Genomic DNA, 17,477 nt, shown 5'->3' with positions numbered 1-17,477 from the left:
TTATGCTGTCAGTTCAACCTGGTTCCCAGGTAGCAGGCACCATTCTCAAAGGAGCCCCTTAACTCTCCACACGCTGGTGGATGGGACTTGAAGCAACACTTTTTAGAGTAGTGGAGCCGTGTTTTTGACTGAGTGGTCCTACTGCTGTTGCTTTGTACCTGAGTACAAACAGGTGCAACTTGAAACTGGAGTGCTTAGAGCATTGATAGCATTGGAGAAATGGAATGTTTTAAAATGTATCTGAACGTTTTGTGTTTTTAGAACAGTCTTCCCCAGTCTGGTGCCCTCTAGATATTTTGTACTGTGTGACACATCAGCCCCAGCCAGAGGCTGCTGGGAGTTGTGTTCCAAAACATTTGGAGGACCACAAGTTAACCACCCATGCTTTAGTTTAGCACATCCTCTTTATTATAATGAATATTGCACTACTGGGAATTCCTGGGCTGTCCATTACTGCTCATTCTTAACCATGTTTCTTAGGGCCCCACAAAATGTCCTTTTTATGGAGTATGCGTCATGATTTTGTGATGGTATCAGGGTGGTTAGATGCATTCCTGCTTTCCATGTTGTTTGTGCCTTCTAAGGTTTGGGGGCAGTATTTCTGCTTCGTTTCAGTGTATGTCCCATGGTTTCCTACTAAAATCCCGTAACTTTTCATATCACAGACATTTGCAGGGAGGAGGGCATGTGCCGCTTCTGTTGCACTATAGTGCAAGAGCGCTCCTTCAGATGGCGAGAATGCAGGAACACTCATGACGGAATAGCTTCTTAGCTATTCTTAAGCAGCAGGATGTGCACACAGCCCAGTGTAAATCCCCCACTCATGCACTCTTACTGTGTTAATGACAAGTTGCAGAAAAGACCCACAAAAAGACACCAGTCTGGAGGGGCCCATGGAAAGTCCTAAAGAAAGTACTAAAGAGACAGACCTGCTGAATTTGCTGGGGTTTATTTCACAGAAAACATGCATGGAATAGAGCTGCAGGCCTGATCACGGATTCACCTCCAGGAGACAGTCTGTGTTTACTCCAAAATAAATCCCATCACGTTTTTAATGAGATTTACTCCCCAGTTAGTAAGCCTGGTTTCAAAAGTGCAGCTCTTGAACACAATCCAGAAATACCCGTGCCTAATTCCTACAGAATTCAGTTGTACAAGAGGGCCCAGTGAAGAGCGGAACAGCATGATCCCGTTTACTCCGAAGAAAGTCCCCTTGAGGTTTCCTCTGAGAAAGTGTGTAGGATCACACTGCACATCCTATTAATTTCAACAACATTTAAACATGGATGGTAACGTTCTTCGGATAGTTGCCCCACATCTGTTCGACTTGACTTTCTAAAGCAGGTGTGGCTAAACTGTGCCCCTCCAGATGTTGCTGGACTACAGTTTCCATCATTCCTGACCACGCTGGGTGGGGCTGATGGGCCAGGACCAGTCCAACAGCATCTGGCAAGCCACAGGTTCCCCATTCCTGCTCTAAAGTCAGATAGCTGAGAGACTTAAACCATTGCTTCAAGAGCAGCTGCAACAAATTCATAGGAGTGTACATAAGAGCTGGCTCTCAAAGTGATTGGAGGATCCCTATAATAAGTAGGAGAAAGTAAAGCTTTATTTCTTTTTTCAAAAAAACCTGATTATTTTGAATGAGTTGGCTGGGGTGGCTTTTGCTTTTGGTTCCTTCTCTCGATTGTGTCTGAAGTTGCAGTTCCAATAATTTCCTACTTGATTATATTGTAGAAGCATCAAATAAGAAAGGTGGGGGGAAGAAAAAACCCTACAGGTTAAAATAAAATGTTATAGATTTCATTAAAAATAAAATAATCAGAATCATAATTTAAGAGGTTATTTCCTGGTGGAAATCCATTTGCACTGTCTCCCCCAAACATTAGACGAAATGGCATTGTTTACAAAAATTTATTAATACAAACTTTACACACTTTGAAATAACAGTTCTCAAAGTCCTATTGATGGAAACCACGGGTGTTTTACTTTTTGCTGTAGTGCTTTTTTGATACTCAAGTTGCTACACAGAAGGAAGAAAAAATATATAGATATAGATAGATATCTCCAAAATACTGACATCTAACCTCAGTGATCACTGGATTTCCAATTGGATCCATGGGATTTAAGGCTCTTGGCGACACAGGATAGCTATCCTAGACAGGCGACCACGGGCTGTGTGGAGAAACGTTACGCTGGCAGACTGACTGAAACTGACTAGCCCACTGGACTAGCAAGGCGAAGCTGAGCACGGCTAGCACGTCAAAAGGGAGCCCCTAGAGGTCGCCGTCGCGTCATCGCACCAAACATGGGACACAAACACACAGCAAGAGGTCCTGCCCGTTGTCCTCGTCAAAGGAACAACTCGCGAGGCTTGGAGACTTAACACCAAAAGAAGGAAAGGGAAAGGGGGGGAAAGCGAAAAGAAAGAAATGCAAGCTGATGTGTTGCAGCATTGTAGGGCCACTAAATAGCCATCTGTGAACTCGTGGCGATTTAAAAGGCGAAGGGAAGGCACGAAAAGCTGCAAACGGCATCCTGCGTCACATGGCCTGAAGAGAATGCAAAATTCAAGTAAGATTGATCTCATACACACCACTCAGGCATCAGATCGAAGGCCCTCGACGGCTGCGCTACCGCTGGCTGCAGCCGTAGCCCGCCTGGGACCTGCATGCAAACTCGATTGGGTTTGCTGTGATGGATTACTCGGGGCCCGGATCAGACGGGGGGGGGGGGAGTCTGACGGGTGAGACCGGCGCCTTTTCTCTGCTCGACGGCTGAGTGGCTCGTAAAGCAAGACGAGGCGCTGGGCTCTAGGGGGCGCTGGCGTGCACCTCCGCCCCGGCTTTGCCCTTAGGAGACGCGTTCCATTCATTTCAACGGGGAGCCGGCTGCTAAACTGCCGTCGGGATCAGAGTGCCAATCTCTCAAGAGTTTCCAGATCTCCCCACCACCCGTTTTCAGTAGCCGAGGAGCTGGGAATCCCGCCGACGATTCTCACAGGCTAAAAATCCCCTTTACTCGGAAAAACAAGGGCCATTCATAACAGGGCTGTCGTTTCAGACACCGAGGATAATTCTACGTTAAAGTTACGGGGCGGGCACAGAAGAACTCCAGGTGCGCTGCGCATTTTAAAGCAGTCTCCTACCCCTTGAAACGGTCGCGGCTTCTCTCAAAGAATTCTGGGGACCGTAGTTTCTTAAGAGTGCTGAGTTGCTAGGAGAGACCCCTGTTATTCCCCTCAAAGAGTTGCAGTTTCCAGAGCTCCCTGAGGAGAGGGGCTGGTTGTTAAACCACTCTGGCAATCGTAGCTCTGTGAGGGGAATAGTGCGTCTCCTAACAAGGCTCAGCACCCTTAACAAACTACAGCTATCGGGATTCTCTGCGGGGTGCGATGCTGCTTTCAATGTGCAGCGCAGCTATTTGTTGCGGGTACTCTTTCATATACCCCCATAATAACTAGAAGCAATGTCATCAACACAGGGGGGGGAATGTTGCCTTCTCCCCTCTTCTATCTATCTATCTATCATCTATAGCTAGCTAGCTAGCTAGCTAGCTAGCTAGCTAGCTATCTATCTATCTATATCTATCATCTGTTTGTTTGTTTGTTTGTTTGTTTGTTTGTTTGTTTGTTTGTTTGAAGCAAAGGAGGCTGTCCTTAGCATGGTCACATTTGTCTAGCTTTTAACTTGACTAACTAGAGGTGTCAAATACAGGTAAAATACAGGAGGAAGAATCACACGGAGTTGGAAACCTGGGCAACTTTTTAACTTGGGAGATACGCTTTGCATCGAGGTTAGGTTTTCACCCCGTTGACTTCAGTTGAACAGTCAAGCAAAATCCCACTGCTAAAAAAAGAGATTTCTTTCCAACACATGAATGAAATTTAACAACCTAAATGGGTTTAGATCCAAGTCCGACAACTCAACAAGGAGATCTGAGATGGGGGCTCTAGAAATAAGACTCCCACCCGTTTGGTCGAGTCTGAGCTGCGGGAGACCAAATTAATCCGATGCCACCCTATGATTGAAGCTGATTGACACCCTGATCCTTTAAGGCGCATTGCACCCGGCAGACGACATCCCAAAAGGTACTCAGCTCGTTAAAGCAATGGTGCCGTCGAGACAGGACCCTGGGAAGAAAGACCTGGGTCCCTAAATACAGTAGGGCTGGTTTACCGTCTGAAGGGGAGCGGGAGAGCCGCTAAGGCTATTCAACCCAGGGTAAAAGGACCGTACTGCACCACTGTGTTAAGAGAACCCTCAACAAATGTGTTTTCCATTGAAATGAATGGGACGTCCTTCTGGATAAGTCTGCTGACTTAAAAATGCCAAGTTCCCTTGATTACAGTGGGAACAGAGAGAGGGGCGGGGTGTTGCTTGTTCTTTGAGCAGCTTCCGTTCATTCATACCTGTGACTGGCGCCGTGCGCAGGCGCATGCCAAATAAGTGTGAATGAACAGAAGGCAGGACAAAGACCATCAAGGAGAATGGACGGTTTGGAACTGCAACCTTCAGCCCCATTGAGTTCAACAGAACTAGATCGGCTTCGAACCACCCTATTTACATTTGGCAGTTAATTCTCTGGAGGAAAGAGGGGGGAAACAAGTCCCTTCAGAGTTGGGACTATTTCAATACCCACTGCACACAATCCAAGGGATTCTTTCAATGCCCTCCACACACTTCACACACAGACACAAACGCACGCGCAGGCGCACACGCACTCACATTTCAAGGTCCCCGTCCCCACAGAAAGATGCTTGATCAGGTCTTAGAAACTGAAGCGCAGAGGGAACACTACACATTCTAGCATGACCAAAGTTGATTGTATGAAATAAATTTTACTAAGCGGTTAAAGCCATAATGTAGAAAAATACATTTTAAACCTCCAAGCTCAATAAATCAACAAGGAACCGAAAGGAAAAGGAAAAAGAAAGGAAAAAAACTTTTTCGTCATAGTGCATAATTCTTTAGTGGTGGAATATATAGAGAGATATATAGATATAGGCGCTACAGCAGGGGGGGAGGGGCCTAAGACAGTCTGACAATTAAGAGCTTGCATCATAACAAAACCAAAAGTGCCTGAGGCGTTCACAATATAATTGTTGGTTGTTGCTTTCGAGGGAAAAAAGAAACGAAAGTGGCCCCGATGGAAAACACAACATTTGCGAGAGAGGCCATCGAGGGCGGAGAAGCGAAAGTTCTATCAGGGAACCATGAACTGGGGGGGGGGGGGGGAGGGAGAGAGAGAGTGAAAGTGACTCCCACCGGGCGGGCGGGCGGGGCGGGGGGCGATTATCAAGAGAGAACGCTAGCCAATATATCACAAGATGAGAAGAAGGATGGACAGCACTGGAGAGTTACACGTGAATACTTTGCATCAAGATCCGATACCAAACAGCTCGTAGGCCGATGGATCTCTTTGAGGCGGGATCCACACCTGCAGCAGAATAGGTGGAAACGGAAGGTGGTAGAGTTGCTAAGGTTGCAGAGTGGAATATACCATTTCAGATTACAGGTGCACTTTTTTAATTTAAAAAAAAATGCTCCCTTTAATTATTTCTATATCTTATTAACTTCTGGCGTTGGGAATGGAGGAATGGGACTGTACTAGAATCTTCCTTCCAGTTTTCTACTGGCAGGACTCTTTCTTTCTTTCTTTCTTTCTTTCTTTCTTTCTTTCTTTCTTTCTTTCTGAAGTGCTATTGTCCACTTTGCCATCATGAGTTTCACCTCCGTCTGCTGCATGGATAGATCCGGCCTGATGGGGCAGGTTATCTTTAACTCCTAGAACCTACACTGTGCCAAGTCCAAAACCCAAAGGGATGGGGTAGGGGGGTCGTTTCTTCTCTATTCCGCCCTAGATCTGAACTCCGAACTTCCTAACGGATCGAACTTATTACTTCTGAGGCTACCTCAGAGTTGGATCCAGACTTTGGCGTTCTAGAGTTGACGCATCAATCTATTCTGAGCATGGCTAAGTCTGGACGCTACATATGCACAGTGTGAGATATATATATATTTATACACACTGTGTATATATTTATACACAGTGCATTGTGTATCTATATGTGTATACACACACCTGCATATGGGAGCAGGCCCCCTTCTTAGTCTGCTATCCCAGAAACCAGAAAAAAACAACTCTTCCAGGATTTCTCATTGGGGCGCAACTATTTATTTCGACAATTTGCATCCTGCTGAACTACAGTCGTCTCTTAAACTACCGGACCCTGGTCCTCTCTGCTCACAAGCGCTAAGGCGGATCGGCATGACCCTTCACCCCCTCTCCCCTCGTACAGGCAGGGAGAGGCGCTCCTTTGCCCCCCCCCCATTGAGAGGAGTGGCCAGGAGAGAGGGGTTCTGGGGCGAGGGGTGGCCGATGCACCTTAAACGGTCTTGCAGGCTCCGTTCTTCACTTGGGCTCAGAGCAGATCCAGATACATAGAAAAAAGGGCAGTCAGAGTAAAGCAGGGAAATGTCATTTCTAGCAAGGGGGGGAGGGAGGGGGGAAGGAGGAAGGACGTGTCAAAGGAGCCTGACAGGAGACTCACCGGGGCAAGGAACTGCGTCAGTAATTCTCCCAAATCAATAGCCTCATATTCCCCTTGTAGCAGGGCATCTTTGTCTATGTACAGTAGCAAATGGAGAATAGTAATTTCTTCAACCCTGTCATGGATAAAAATACTCTCCTTTTAATTTCCATTACAAAAATAGGAGCAATATTCAAAACAATGATTGTCTTCTCCATTTTTTTCTCTTCTTTTTTTAAATATAAAAACATAAAACAGCTCAGGCGAATGTCCTCGGTCTCTTGTGCAAATGCTAACCACTGCAGCATCAATTGGTCCTCTCTAATTCCCTAGTCTATCGAGCTAGCTCTAGCAGGTCTATAGATTCTAATCTTAACATTTAGTTAGTTAGTTTAAGGATTGGTCCACAAAGTAGATCTGTGCGTTTTCTCTAGTGCTTATTCTTAAATATTATTTTGGTACAAAAGAAAAACAATATTATTATCAAAATATTCATTTAATGGCTTTACTTCATACATAAATACATGTTTAGATAACACAGGAGCGGTGATTGATCAGTCAGTTTGGAAATGACTTTTTAGGGACGGGGGCGGGTTGGGGGGGGGTCCTCTCTCGGATTTTTTTTTCCCCGGGGCTTTTGTATACACAGGAGCGATTGGGAAACTCATCGCTACAAATAGGCTACTCGGCGTCCTTTGTTTCTAACTCTTTGTTTATACCTTTTCCCCAGGACTGCTGCCAAGTATTTCTTGACAGCCATTTGTTTTCGGTAGCGGCTGTAGCTGTCTGTGAATATGCCGTCCGAGTGCCTTTTGGAAAGCGGTTCCGAGTCATCCTCCAGGCCGCTCGCTCCGCTGCAAGGAGTAGGGGAAAGAGAGGAGGAAAGAAAAAGAAGAAGGCAAAGCAAAACGTGGTTGCAAAATCGGAAACCGCCAACCCTGCCGCAGGAGCTACGTCTTTCGGAAGCAGAAAAGGGAAAGGGGTCGGGAAATTGGGCCCAAAATGCGCAGGCAGGCCACCTTAACGCCCAGAAGGCTGGTCAGTTTCACTGCCAATGGGCGTTTGCTGGATAGACTCAGTGTAGACTCTCATTGCGCATCATCTTGTTCATAAACAAGAGGAAGGAGTCACTTTCTGTTCTTCTTTATCTTCCATTGTATTGCTGTCTGTTGTGTGTGTGTTTGTTTCGGGGGGGTTTCCCAGCTTTCCCTTTTCTTTCCTACCCAGGCTTGCTCCACAGGCCAATGCCCCCCATGCCAAACAATAAGCCCCTCGCGATCTGTCCCGATTAACCTTCATCCTTTCAACAATTCGAAGCTTGTGTGTGTGTGTGTGTGTGTGTGTGTGTGTGTGTTTCCCCCTTTATATCATCCTCATTATCATCATCCTTTTTATCACAGAGTTATCCAAAAACATTTGGTCTAGGGAAGGATCTGGCGGTGGAGTGTGCAGGGATCGGGGTTTTGTTTTGTTTCTTAAAAGATGGGGGTCGCTCCGTTCAAGCAGCGCGAGCAACACGTAGAGCAGGGGCCGGAGCAATAAAGGGCAGGTTCTTTCCCCGGCGCCAAGAAACAAAGGCTTTCTCTAACCACGCTGCGGAAGTTGAAGTGTGATCATAATACAAGTCGACAGTCGGGAGACAATCTCTTCCTGGCATGAATTATTCATCCTGAAATGGTGTAATCCATTTCCCCCTGGGCTTTATTAAAATGTTGCCTTCTGCCGATACACGCGCGGGCTGGCATCCGGCTAGGAGGGTTGATTTCAAAGCAGAGGTCGGGGACGGAGAGGGAGAAGGAGGGAGGGGCTGCTTTGTTTTTATTTCCCATTTTATTTCTTTTCCGCACGTTCTGTGGTCAGTCTGCGCCTGGATCTATGGAAATGATGCCCTCTTCCTCCCAAAGGAGCCTCGAGTATTTATTTAATCATCCCCAGCGGGTTGGAGGGGGTCGGTCAGACTCCGCAGAGGAGCGAACTGTGCAACTGACAAGGTCTTTATCAGCTGAGCTTGTCGCCGCACCTTTTCATCCTGTCAGGCTGAATGGGGCGGGGAGGGAGGCCGGTTGTGTCACATTCGAGGGAGCGTGGAGGATTAGCAACCCTATTTAACAATATAGCCCAGTCCTCTGAAGGTTGTAAACCGGGAAAGCCCACCTCTCCGGGAGTTCAGCCCAGTTCTGTTTAATAATATTCTTCTCTAGATGACATTCCACCCGTAGTTTGATCAACAGCCCAACTTAACGGCGATGACCCGCTTGGCACCCACATTCCCTAAACGCGCTGACTTAGAGACAGACTTGAAATTCCCTTATTCTGAATAGGATTCCTCGCAAGAAAAGGGAAAGGTTGACAGCTATGCTTGTTGGTCTTCCACGCACCCTGGGACAGTTTGATCCAGAACCTGTGCATCAAACTCTGATCCAGGTTTGCATGCATTTCTATCGTTTGTGCAGAGATGACAGATCCGCTGAGCTCTACAAAATAACATGCCCAGTGCCATTTAATCCATTCTAACCCCATGGGATGGTCCATTAAGATTTGTTCCTTAGATTCTCCCCCCCCCTGCACACCCACACTCCCTCCCCTCCCCACCCCACCCCACCCAAACAAGGAAGACCGTCTTACCCCACCCGCTTGGCCATCAGAGAATGAAGGTACTTCCTCGCCGATAACTGGCCCAAGACTTTCCTGTAGGCTTTATTAAAGATCCCATCCGCATGCCTAGAAAGAAGAAACGAAGGGAGGAGGGAAGCGGTGGAGAGAGGGAGGGAGGAGGAGGGAGACACAGAGATCAAAATAAAACAGGCAACAAGCCACGACCAGCAAGCTGATGGAGGCACCTAGTACTACCCAGAGCTCATCCTACAGGGAAACCTCAGCAAGGGAGGGGGGATCTGGGGGTCGGCCTCTGCTTGGGTCCCCCAGGGACCTCGGGCCGCGCCTGCCTGGGCAGCGGAGTCTCGAGCGCGCGCGCTCCCCCCTCTTCCCCCCCCCCCCCAGCTGGCAGCTGTCGGGGCAACTCGGGTCATTTTCTAGGACGGGGCGCGCGGCGCGATGCTCAGAAACTGGTTTTATTTTCCCGGAGAGAGGTAAGTCGGATTGCTCGCCTCCTTCTTCCCCACCCCGTCTGTTCTCGGTCTGACGCGGAAACCTTGCAGAGGAGGATCCTCGGCTTGAGAGGGGTGCTTCTCCTCCTCACCCTCTTCCAAAGACAAAGCGGAGGAAGGCTGGGAAACCACCTCTCTTCCCACCCCACCCCCACTGGCGCGCCACACCCACCGCGCGGTCCATTGCGCAGCTGCACCGGCGCAAGGGGCGCGTCCAGTCCAGGTCAGGGTGCCCAGGATCGCAGCCTGCTTTGAACTCTATCTATCTGTGGCTTAATCACCTCTTTTCCGGTGGGTAATACAAGGTGTACACGTCGTCCAGCATGGAGGAAGGGTCGGCTATCCCGAGGGGCTCGCTGTCGAAGGCGTAGTCGGGCAGGGTGTTGCCGTCTTCGTCGTACGCTTCATCTTCCAGCCTGCTGTAGAGGGAGACAGGCGCCGCGCCTTGAGTGCGGGATCGCGGCGGGATCGGGGTGGGTGGGCACGTCGAGGGGGCGGCGGTGGGAAGAGGGGGAGGCGGCACTGGCTGGGACCAGGAGGCACCCTCACCCCCACGCAGAAGCAACCATGGCGACCGAGGCTCGCTCCCTTTCCCCCCACTTCGCTTCCCCTACGCTTGGTCTGCCCCCTTAGCCGCGAGGAAGAAGACTGCCAGCCAGCTAAGGGAGCCCCCCCCCAAAAAAGGGAAAGAAAGAGCCCCACAGGCTGCCAAAACGAGAGAAGGGAGGAGGCCGACATCTCTGCAGCAATTCCTCCTACTCGCCAGCCGCCTGTTTTGTCCTTCTATTACACCTTCAATTCAGGGGTCCACGTCCAGTTCTCCGTTCCCAGGTAGCGTTCAAAGGACTTCGCCCATCTTTTCTCATTCAAGCCAAAGGCTTTTCGCGCTCCCAGTTGACCCAGTGGGACAAAGGGGGAGGGGATCTTGAACTCAAGACCTCCCCACCCCGTTATCCTTTCTGCCTTTCTGCAAATCGGGTTCGTTTCGATTTTATTTCGGTGTCTCGGACAGTTCAGAGCCAATGGGAGTGGAGTGGATCAGAGCATGCATGGAGGCTGGGAGATTGGCTTGAAATCCTCGCTTGGCCATGTCACTTGTTGGGGGGAGACCTTGGGCACGTAGGGACGAATTAACCATTACATTGATAGGGTTCAGGCCAGTGATGGGAACCTGTGGACCTCCATCAACCCCAGTTAGGCTGGATGTCGAGACAACAACCGGAGAGTCTCCTGGGTTAGGCCCTCTGTTTCCCAGTTAAGCTCAATGGGCGATCTCGGACCCACCACTTTCTTGTAGCCTGGTCTTCCTCACAGGGTTGTTGTGAAATGAGAATCTATGTATGTAGGCATGAACTACATCACTCGTGACTTTGCCACAGCTATAGGGCAGAAGAGGGATTTCCCTTTAAAGAAATTAGTGTTCCGATATTTATCTATTTCTTTTCTCATTTTAATACACATTAATTTTAGATAATTCGTTTGATGAATTAATGCTTCTCTCCCTCGTCAACATACAGTTCCCTCCTATTAGCCTAAGATCCCTTGCACCCTTAATCCAGGCCTGTCGGCAACGCAGAATCTAACCAGGGAACGGTGTAAAAACGATTGGGAGATGAAATTATCTTTATACACCCAACACACGCCATTCACACGCAGTGTCTGGGAAGCAGGCCAGAATCAGCGTGTGAAAAATAAGCAATGGGGTTTTTATTATGGGTATATTTTTAATGCCCATATATTTTCTTCACATATTTGAAAGGGCTCTGGTAAGACACACTTTTACAATGCATAAGATTTAATCCCTCGCATCTCCTGGTAGGACTGGAAAAGCCTCTGTCTCGACCAGTTCTCCTCAACCTTGTGTCCCAGATCGTTTCTCCCCTTTCTTCCTTCCGCTGCGCAAGGAGACACACGCTCTCCGCTCTCTTTTCTGCGTCTTACAACGGTTCCCCACCCCTCCCCGCTTCCCACCCAGCCTGATCTCCGTCGTGGTCTCCCTGCTGCCGGATTTAGGTCACTGCGCGTCTCTCCGGCAGCTATTTTCGTCTGCGGAGCTCTGGCAGGAGCTATCAATAATGGATGCTCCTCAAGTGTTTCACGGCTGCTAATTCAGGCGCTTGAACGGAGCCAAGAGCCGCCCAAGTGCCTCCCCCGCTACATCCACTGCGGGGGGGGGGGTAGGAGGGTCCCCCTCCCCGGGACTGACAGCTGCTCCCACCCCCCGCCACCCAGCCCCACCAACTCCCAGGTCTCGGTTGGCAAAGAGGGCTGAAAGACCTGGGGGAACCTTGGACAACAATCTTCCAAGAGGGTGGGAGAGGCTGGTTCGTCTCAGGACAACCTCAGAGCCTGGGCAGGAGCGTCCCGGCGCGTTGGGCACTCTGTCGCCAGGACTGAGCCGTTTTCATTCTCAGTGCCCCCTCCCCGGGGGCAGGGAAAGCCTCGTGCTTCCCCAAGATTAGTGGCAGATCACAAGAATCCGCCCCTCCTCCTCCCAATTCTTCTGATCTAGAAACCAATAGGGGTCAGTAGCGTTCTTGGCTTCTGTCCCTCTTAAAGAGGAGGGGGGAAAGCAATGCTGGGGGAAAGCACCCTGTTGGTCTGGGCGCAGCAGCCTTCCCGGACTCAGCACCCTGACGGAAGTCCTCAGCACCGCTCCGCAAGCGGTCTCCGCTGGGCCACCTTGGAGGGATTTTCGAAAAAGCGCAATATTTGTCTTGCTGGCTCAAAAATCCCATCTTGCTCTGCCTTCTGTCCTGTAGAGTGGTTTGCCCTAAGCGTTTGGGGAGTTCACAAGCAGCCGTTCGTTACAGATCGGCTGCTCCTGATCAAGGAGGCTCCACTTTTAATAAGAGGAAATTTGGAACAAAGGGGTATAAAGTCGATACAACCAACTTAAGCTATGCGGAAGGAGCCTTGTGCCGTATTAAAGGTTATAGACTCCTGGTCGACTCAGGCTCCCTTTTGGGTAATTTTGGGAGCCACAAGGCAGCCAATCTCTACTACTCTACTCTATCTCGTGTTACAGGCTTGTCCTGCCATCCTAAAAGTAAGGTTGCTATCATCAATCCATACTCTATACTCTACTATAAATCACTGTGGAGCTTATTGCCAAAGAAACGTGCTCAGGTTCCTGGTATGAGACAGTTGACTGAGGGATGCAGTTTAAACAGCCTAGATTAAAAAAACACATTTCATTGGAATTTAACTTCCTGGGGAATGCATTTGGGTTTGCAACCTTAAGGTACAGGCCTGCTCGTTAGATTCAGTATGGTTATTCCAGAAGCAAACCTTTTGGTAAGAATCCCAGTTGAATGGCATTTGGTGGAGCGATCTTAGCAGTCCATCCACATTTTCCTTTCAATAAAAGTTATACTTGCGGGAAATCAATTTAGTAAGGCTCAATCCTACAGTGTTTCCATTTAGAAGACCCGCACCATCGAAGCTTTAAAATCTTACAGAGAAATCTGAAGATCGAAATGACAAACTGCGCCAGCCAATAGAATTTCACGGATGGGGCCAACCCTACACACTTCACGTGTATACATTAATGGTAGCTTCAGTCTGGGCCACGGCGATTCACTTTAACCTGCCTTCCCTAAATGCGCACCTTCCTTCTAAGCACGGCTGCTTAAGCAGCAGGCGCCATTGAAATTAGCGGGGCCTCCGCCAGGTACATGCATTAGTCCTACCGAGTTCAACGATTCCAAGTACTGTAGGATGTAATGGTATCAATGCATCATGTGTGGATCGCGTCGCCCGTCATACATACCGTAACACTTCTGCTGTAATATATTACTCACTAGATGTAATTTCCTACCTGTGATCCGTACCGCCAGAAACATAGCAGAGTCCTTAGCTATAACCCAAAGCCTTCGTCTAACAATTTGCCTACAGGTTCAGTACCTGCCAGGCAAACGCAGCAGGTAATAGGCAGCCAAATTCGGGATCAGAAGTCGGCATGTATACAGGTATACCTATGTCCTAGATATAAACATACCTTCGTTGTGAGCCCAGGGATGCTCCTATGCACACAATCTAAAATCATAAAAGGGTTTGTTCCAGAATAAATGTGCATAGAATTGGGCTACCGGTACATTTATTTCGGAGTCAACGTTTTAGATATCAGAATGGCTGGTCTATCATAATCTGCCCGTATTTCTCAATGTTTGGCACTCTGATTATCTGGAAAGAAACTCCATATATCTCACAACTGTTGCAGATAAACACACATAAGCTTCACACACCCTGCTTCTAAACGCATAACTTGGAGTTAATAGCCCAAGGAAGATTTAGGATAGCAGCCTGGCATGTCAATGAGTGGCTTTATATTTCGGTTTATGCTTCAGACCCAACCCCATGGATTGGTGGTATAGAATTCATACCACAGAACAGAAAGCGAATGGGAACCCCAAGATATATAAGCATTGCTTATATTGGAGAATGCGGAGGAGGGTGAAATGAAATTGTATACATTCCGGAGACGAATATATTGTAGGATATCGCGATTTCCTACGAGCATTTAATTAAGTAATTTTCAGGCGCGCGCACCAGCACGCACGCGCACTCTTTTTCACACAGAGAGACACACACACCAAACGCAACTTGCACAGTTGCTCGGTAGTCAATTTCACTGCTGCGCTAAGGACAGCAGCCTGTGTTTCTAACCTGGAGGGTTCCTTAGAGCATCAGCTATCAATGTCTCTAAGCAAGTGACCTAACCCGGACTTGGAACCTTGAGCTGTGTGGGTTCCCCAAGGTTAGAGAATGAGGGAATTCTTGGGGAGTTTTCCTTCTTGGCAAGGAAAGGGCCAATTTGTCTCTAGCTGGAGGCTAGAAGGCTGAATCTAAGCTGGACAGCTCCCAGCGAAGCGTCTGGACCCGGTTAGCAGTGGCGAGAGGGGGGTGGGGGGAAAAAATCCCATGCAGTATAATAAGCCAAGCCCTGGCTCCCAGTCGGGTGGGGAGAGCCGGGCATTCACTCACCTCAGCGCGGGGTATTGGAGTCCAGCAGCCGGCGAGCAGTAGACGCTGCAGTGCATGATTATCCCATAGACCAGCAGGGCGAGAAGCGCTTTGTTACACATTGCCACTCTAGGAGGGTGGGAAAGAGAAACCGCGGTCACAAGGGGCTCCTAGGGGGCTCCCTGTCCCCTTCCCCAGCTTTGTCCAGTAAAGAATCAGCTCTTGTCACCTTGAAGCTATCAGATGCTGGGGAACCCGCCTGTGGGACTTTTCACCAACCGAGGCACAACCTCTCCCACCCGCCCGCCCCCCTCCTCCCCCCCGGCACTGCCATGCCCCTCTCCCCCGCCCCGATTCCGCTCATTCGCCTTACCATTCAACTCTGGAAACCAGGCGCAAGACTGGATCTGAATCAAGGAGGATTTCTCCCTTCTTCTTGTTGTTGTTCTCCTCCTCCTCTCGCTCTCTTCCTTCCAGGAAGTTTTGGTGGGGATAGTTAATCCTCCTGAAGCATCGCCTCTCTCTCGGTTTCCCTCTGTGTGTCTCTTGCTTTCTTCCTCTGATGGGCAAAGAGGGAAACCGCAGAAAGGGAGGGGGCGTGGGACAGACAAGCAGATCGACTTGTTAGCTGCCTAGCTTGGGGGGGGGGGGTTGCTCAGCTCAAATTTTTTAAAAGTTGCAGGTGTAAAGTGGAGTCTGCCAGGCAGGCAAGAGACAAGGGGAGAGAGAGAGGGTGAGGAGAGGAAGAAGGGGGAATCCTTGCAGGAAGGAAGAGGGAAACAGAAAGGGAGAAAGTGGGAACCGGCTGCGTTATAGCAAATGGTACAGAGCGGTTCTTTCCCCCTTCCCTGAGCAGCTCCTGGCTTCAGCGTCGATTTGTCTCCTTTTGCTTCACTACCTCCTCCTTTCTTCTCCTTTCTTCCTCCTTCTGTGCCTTCCAAGCTGACCAGCTTTGGCTGCTGGATGCTGACAGCCCCGGCTCCCACCTTAGCTACCAGATCTTTTGCACCCTCTTTGCTTTCTGCTCCCAGCTCTCTCTTGTAAACAGGGGGTCTCTCCCTCTCTTTCTCTCAATCTCTCTGCCTTGTTGCCTTGCCGGGTGTCTGGCTTGTTTTGTTTCTCTGTTGATGTGGCGTTCGGATTTTTATTTGCCAATGACTTTTTTTTATTGTTGTTGTTGCAGTCACGTAATAATCGGTATCAGAAAAGACGTCACCACCCCAATTCCTCAAGGAACAGAACAATCCCAACTTCAAGATGATGCGAGCAGGAGTCATAAGCTTCTCATAAGCACTTTAACTTACACCTCTCCCCCCCCGCCCCTTCCCAACCAAAACTCTCACTGAGGTGGCTAATTTTCAAATTTCACATTTCCCCTATATTTCAGAGACGGGTCATTCGATTCCATGTCTCTTGCCGAAAGTCTGTCCTTCACATATACTTTTTTCTCCTCTTCCTAAGCGTCTTGCTTGGAAATAATCCCCACTGATTTCAATGGAAATTGCTTCCAAGTAAGTGGACTCCGGTCATTTTTCAAACAGAAGACTTGCTATTTGTTTACGATGCCAAGAAATCTTGGGCATGTGCTTCTTTAACCAGTGCAATTAAATATTTCAATCTCTGTTTTTGTTGCCGTCGTCATTACATGACTATTAATTTCCCCTCCAAAGCTGTTTGAAGTCTTAGAGGATTCTCTATAATTTTCTAATTAGAGATGGCAATTGACAGTCGGGTGGATTGATTACCCGCTGGGCGAACAGTTGCTTTCCCACCGGAGCTGTCCAAACACTGTGGTGCTGAATGGCTTTGGCAACTGCACAAAGAACTTGGAAGAATGTTGCCCCCAAGATTGCTCCATATTTACAGAGCTCCCATGCTGGCAGGGCAAAATTAGAAATGTCATCGTTTTATTCATACGGCGATGGTGGCTTGTTGTCATACCATATTCACTGTGATTTATTTGCCCATTTTGAAAGTGTAATGAACATACGCATATTTATTCTCTGAATGTGGAAAAGGGTTGTATGCTTTTTTAAAAAAATTGTGGACAGATCTCGGTTTTAGACGCCATCTGAGGATTTCAACAACAAATAACACAAACGCCCAGGCAATGAGACGCAAGGAGATGATTAGAAATTGATAATTCTGGGAAAGTTATGTTTGTATCTTCTTCCTCCCATCTCCCCCTTTCCCCCCTGTAAACCCAAGCAGCTTGGACTTGGCAGGGAAGCACAAGCAGACGGGGAGGGTTTCCATTAAAACTTCATATGCAAGGGAATTCTTAAGGGAATCCCTCCTTGGGAATTCACAATCCATAAGCATTACTTTCCTGAAAATGATGTAGAGGAAGAGGAGCGATGGGGAAAAGATCACGTCTGGTCTCCGTTTCAAGTAATTTGGTATTACTGGCTTTTTGTTTCCTTCTTGAAGGTAGAAGTCCAGATCCTTTTCAGAAAATTGTCTCAAGAAATGCAGACTGATGGAGCCACTGCCGTGCATGTTAATTATTAAGCTGATGAGCAAAAAAAGCAGGAAGAAGCGGAACCACAATGATTTTTTTTAAACTTCCTGATTCAGTTATTTGGCTTGAACATGCACGCAGGAGCGCTTTGAAACATCGAGTTCTCAAAACTCAAAATGTTTATATAATTTAACAGAAAATAAGCTCCCCTGCTTTCGGCAGCTGAAGGACACACAATGTTTACGATAGTTTTAATCAGATTTTGTAGGTTAATTGTAATTGTGTTTTAGCTTTTTATATACAGGTAGAAATATTAGACTTTCTCCTTGAGCATGTAGCAAAAAAATAATATTTATTGGGTAAATGATGTTTGTTTTTCTGATAGGAATCAGTTGCCATCGAGGAACACTAT

At 48.2% G+C, this 17,477-nt stretch overlaps 1 protein-coding gene across 6 annotated transcripts; it reads right to left on the bottom strand.

The window, feature by feature from the left end:
• Nucleotides 1–930: 930 nt before the first annotated feature.
• On the bottom strand, nt 931–15,842 carry ADCYAP1 (adenylate cyclase activating polypeptide 1). Of its 6 annotated transcripts, none has more exons than XM_053396432.1 (7): nt 14,978–15,840; nt 14,626–14,733; nt 9,921–10,058; nt 9,158–9,253; nt 7,252–7,386; nt 6,554–6,668; nt 2,447–2,552 (listed from the first exon to the last, which is right to left on the bottom strand). In XM_053396432.1, the coding sequence occupies exons 2-7, from the start codon at nt 14,724–14,726 to the stop codon at nt 2,544–2,546; spliced, it is 594 nt and encodes a 197-aa protein (XP_053252407.1). In that variant the 5' UTR covers nt 14,727–14,733; nt 14,978–15,840; the 3' UTR covers nt 2,447–2,543. The 6 variants fall into 6 exon arrangements, with proteins under 6 accessions (XP_053252403.1, XP_053252408.1, XP_053252407.1 ...); XM_053396430.1 differs by lacking the exon at nt 2,447–2,552 and adding an exon at nt 4,821–5,439 and having other exon boundaries at nt 14,978–15,842; XM_053396428.1 differs by lacking the exon at nt 6,554–6,668 and having other exon boundaries at nt 931–2,552; nt 14,978–15,842.
• Between the last annotated feature and the right edge of the window lie 1,635 nt (nt 15,843–17,477).

Source organism: Podarcis raffonei, chromosome 7 (assembly GCF_027172205.1).
Source record: "Podarcis raffonei isolate rPodRaf1 chromosome 7, rPodRaf1.pri, whole genome shotgun sequence".
Taxonomy (NCBI): Eukaryota; Metazoa; Chordata; class Lepidosauria; order Squamata; family Lacertidae; genus Podarcis; species Podarcis raffonei.
This window is presented reverse-complemented; position numbering and strand designations above follow the sequence as displayed.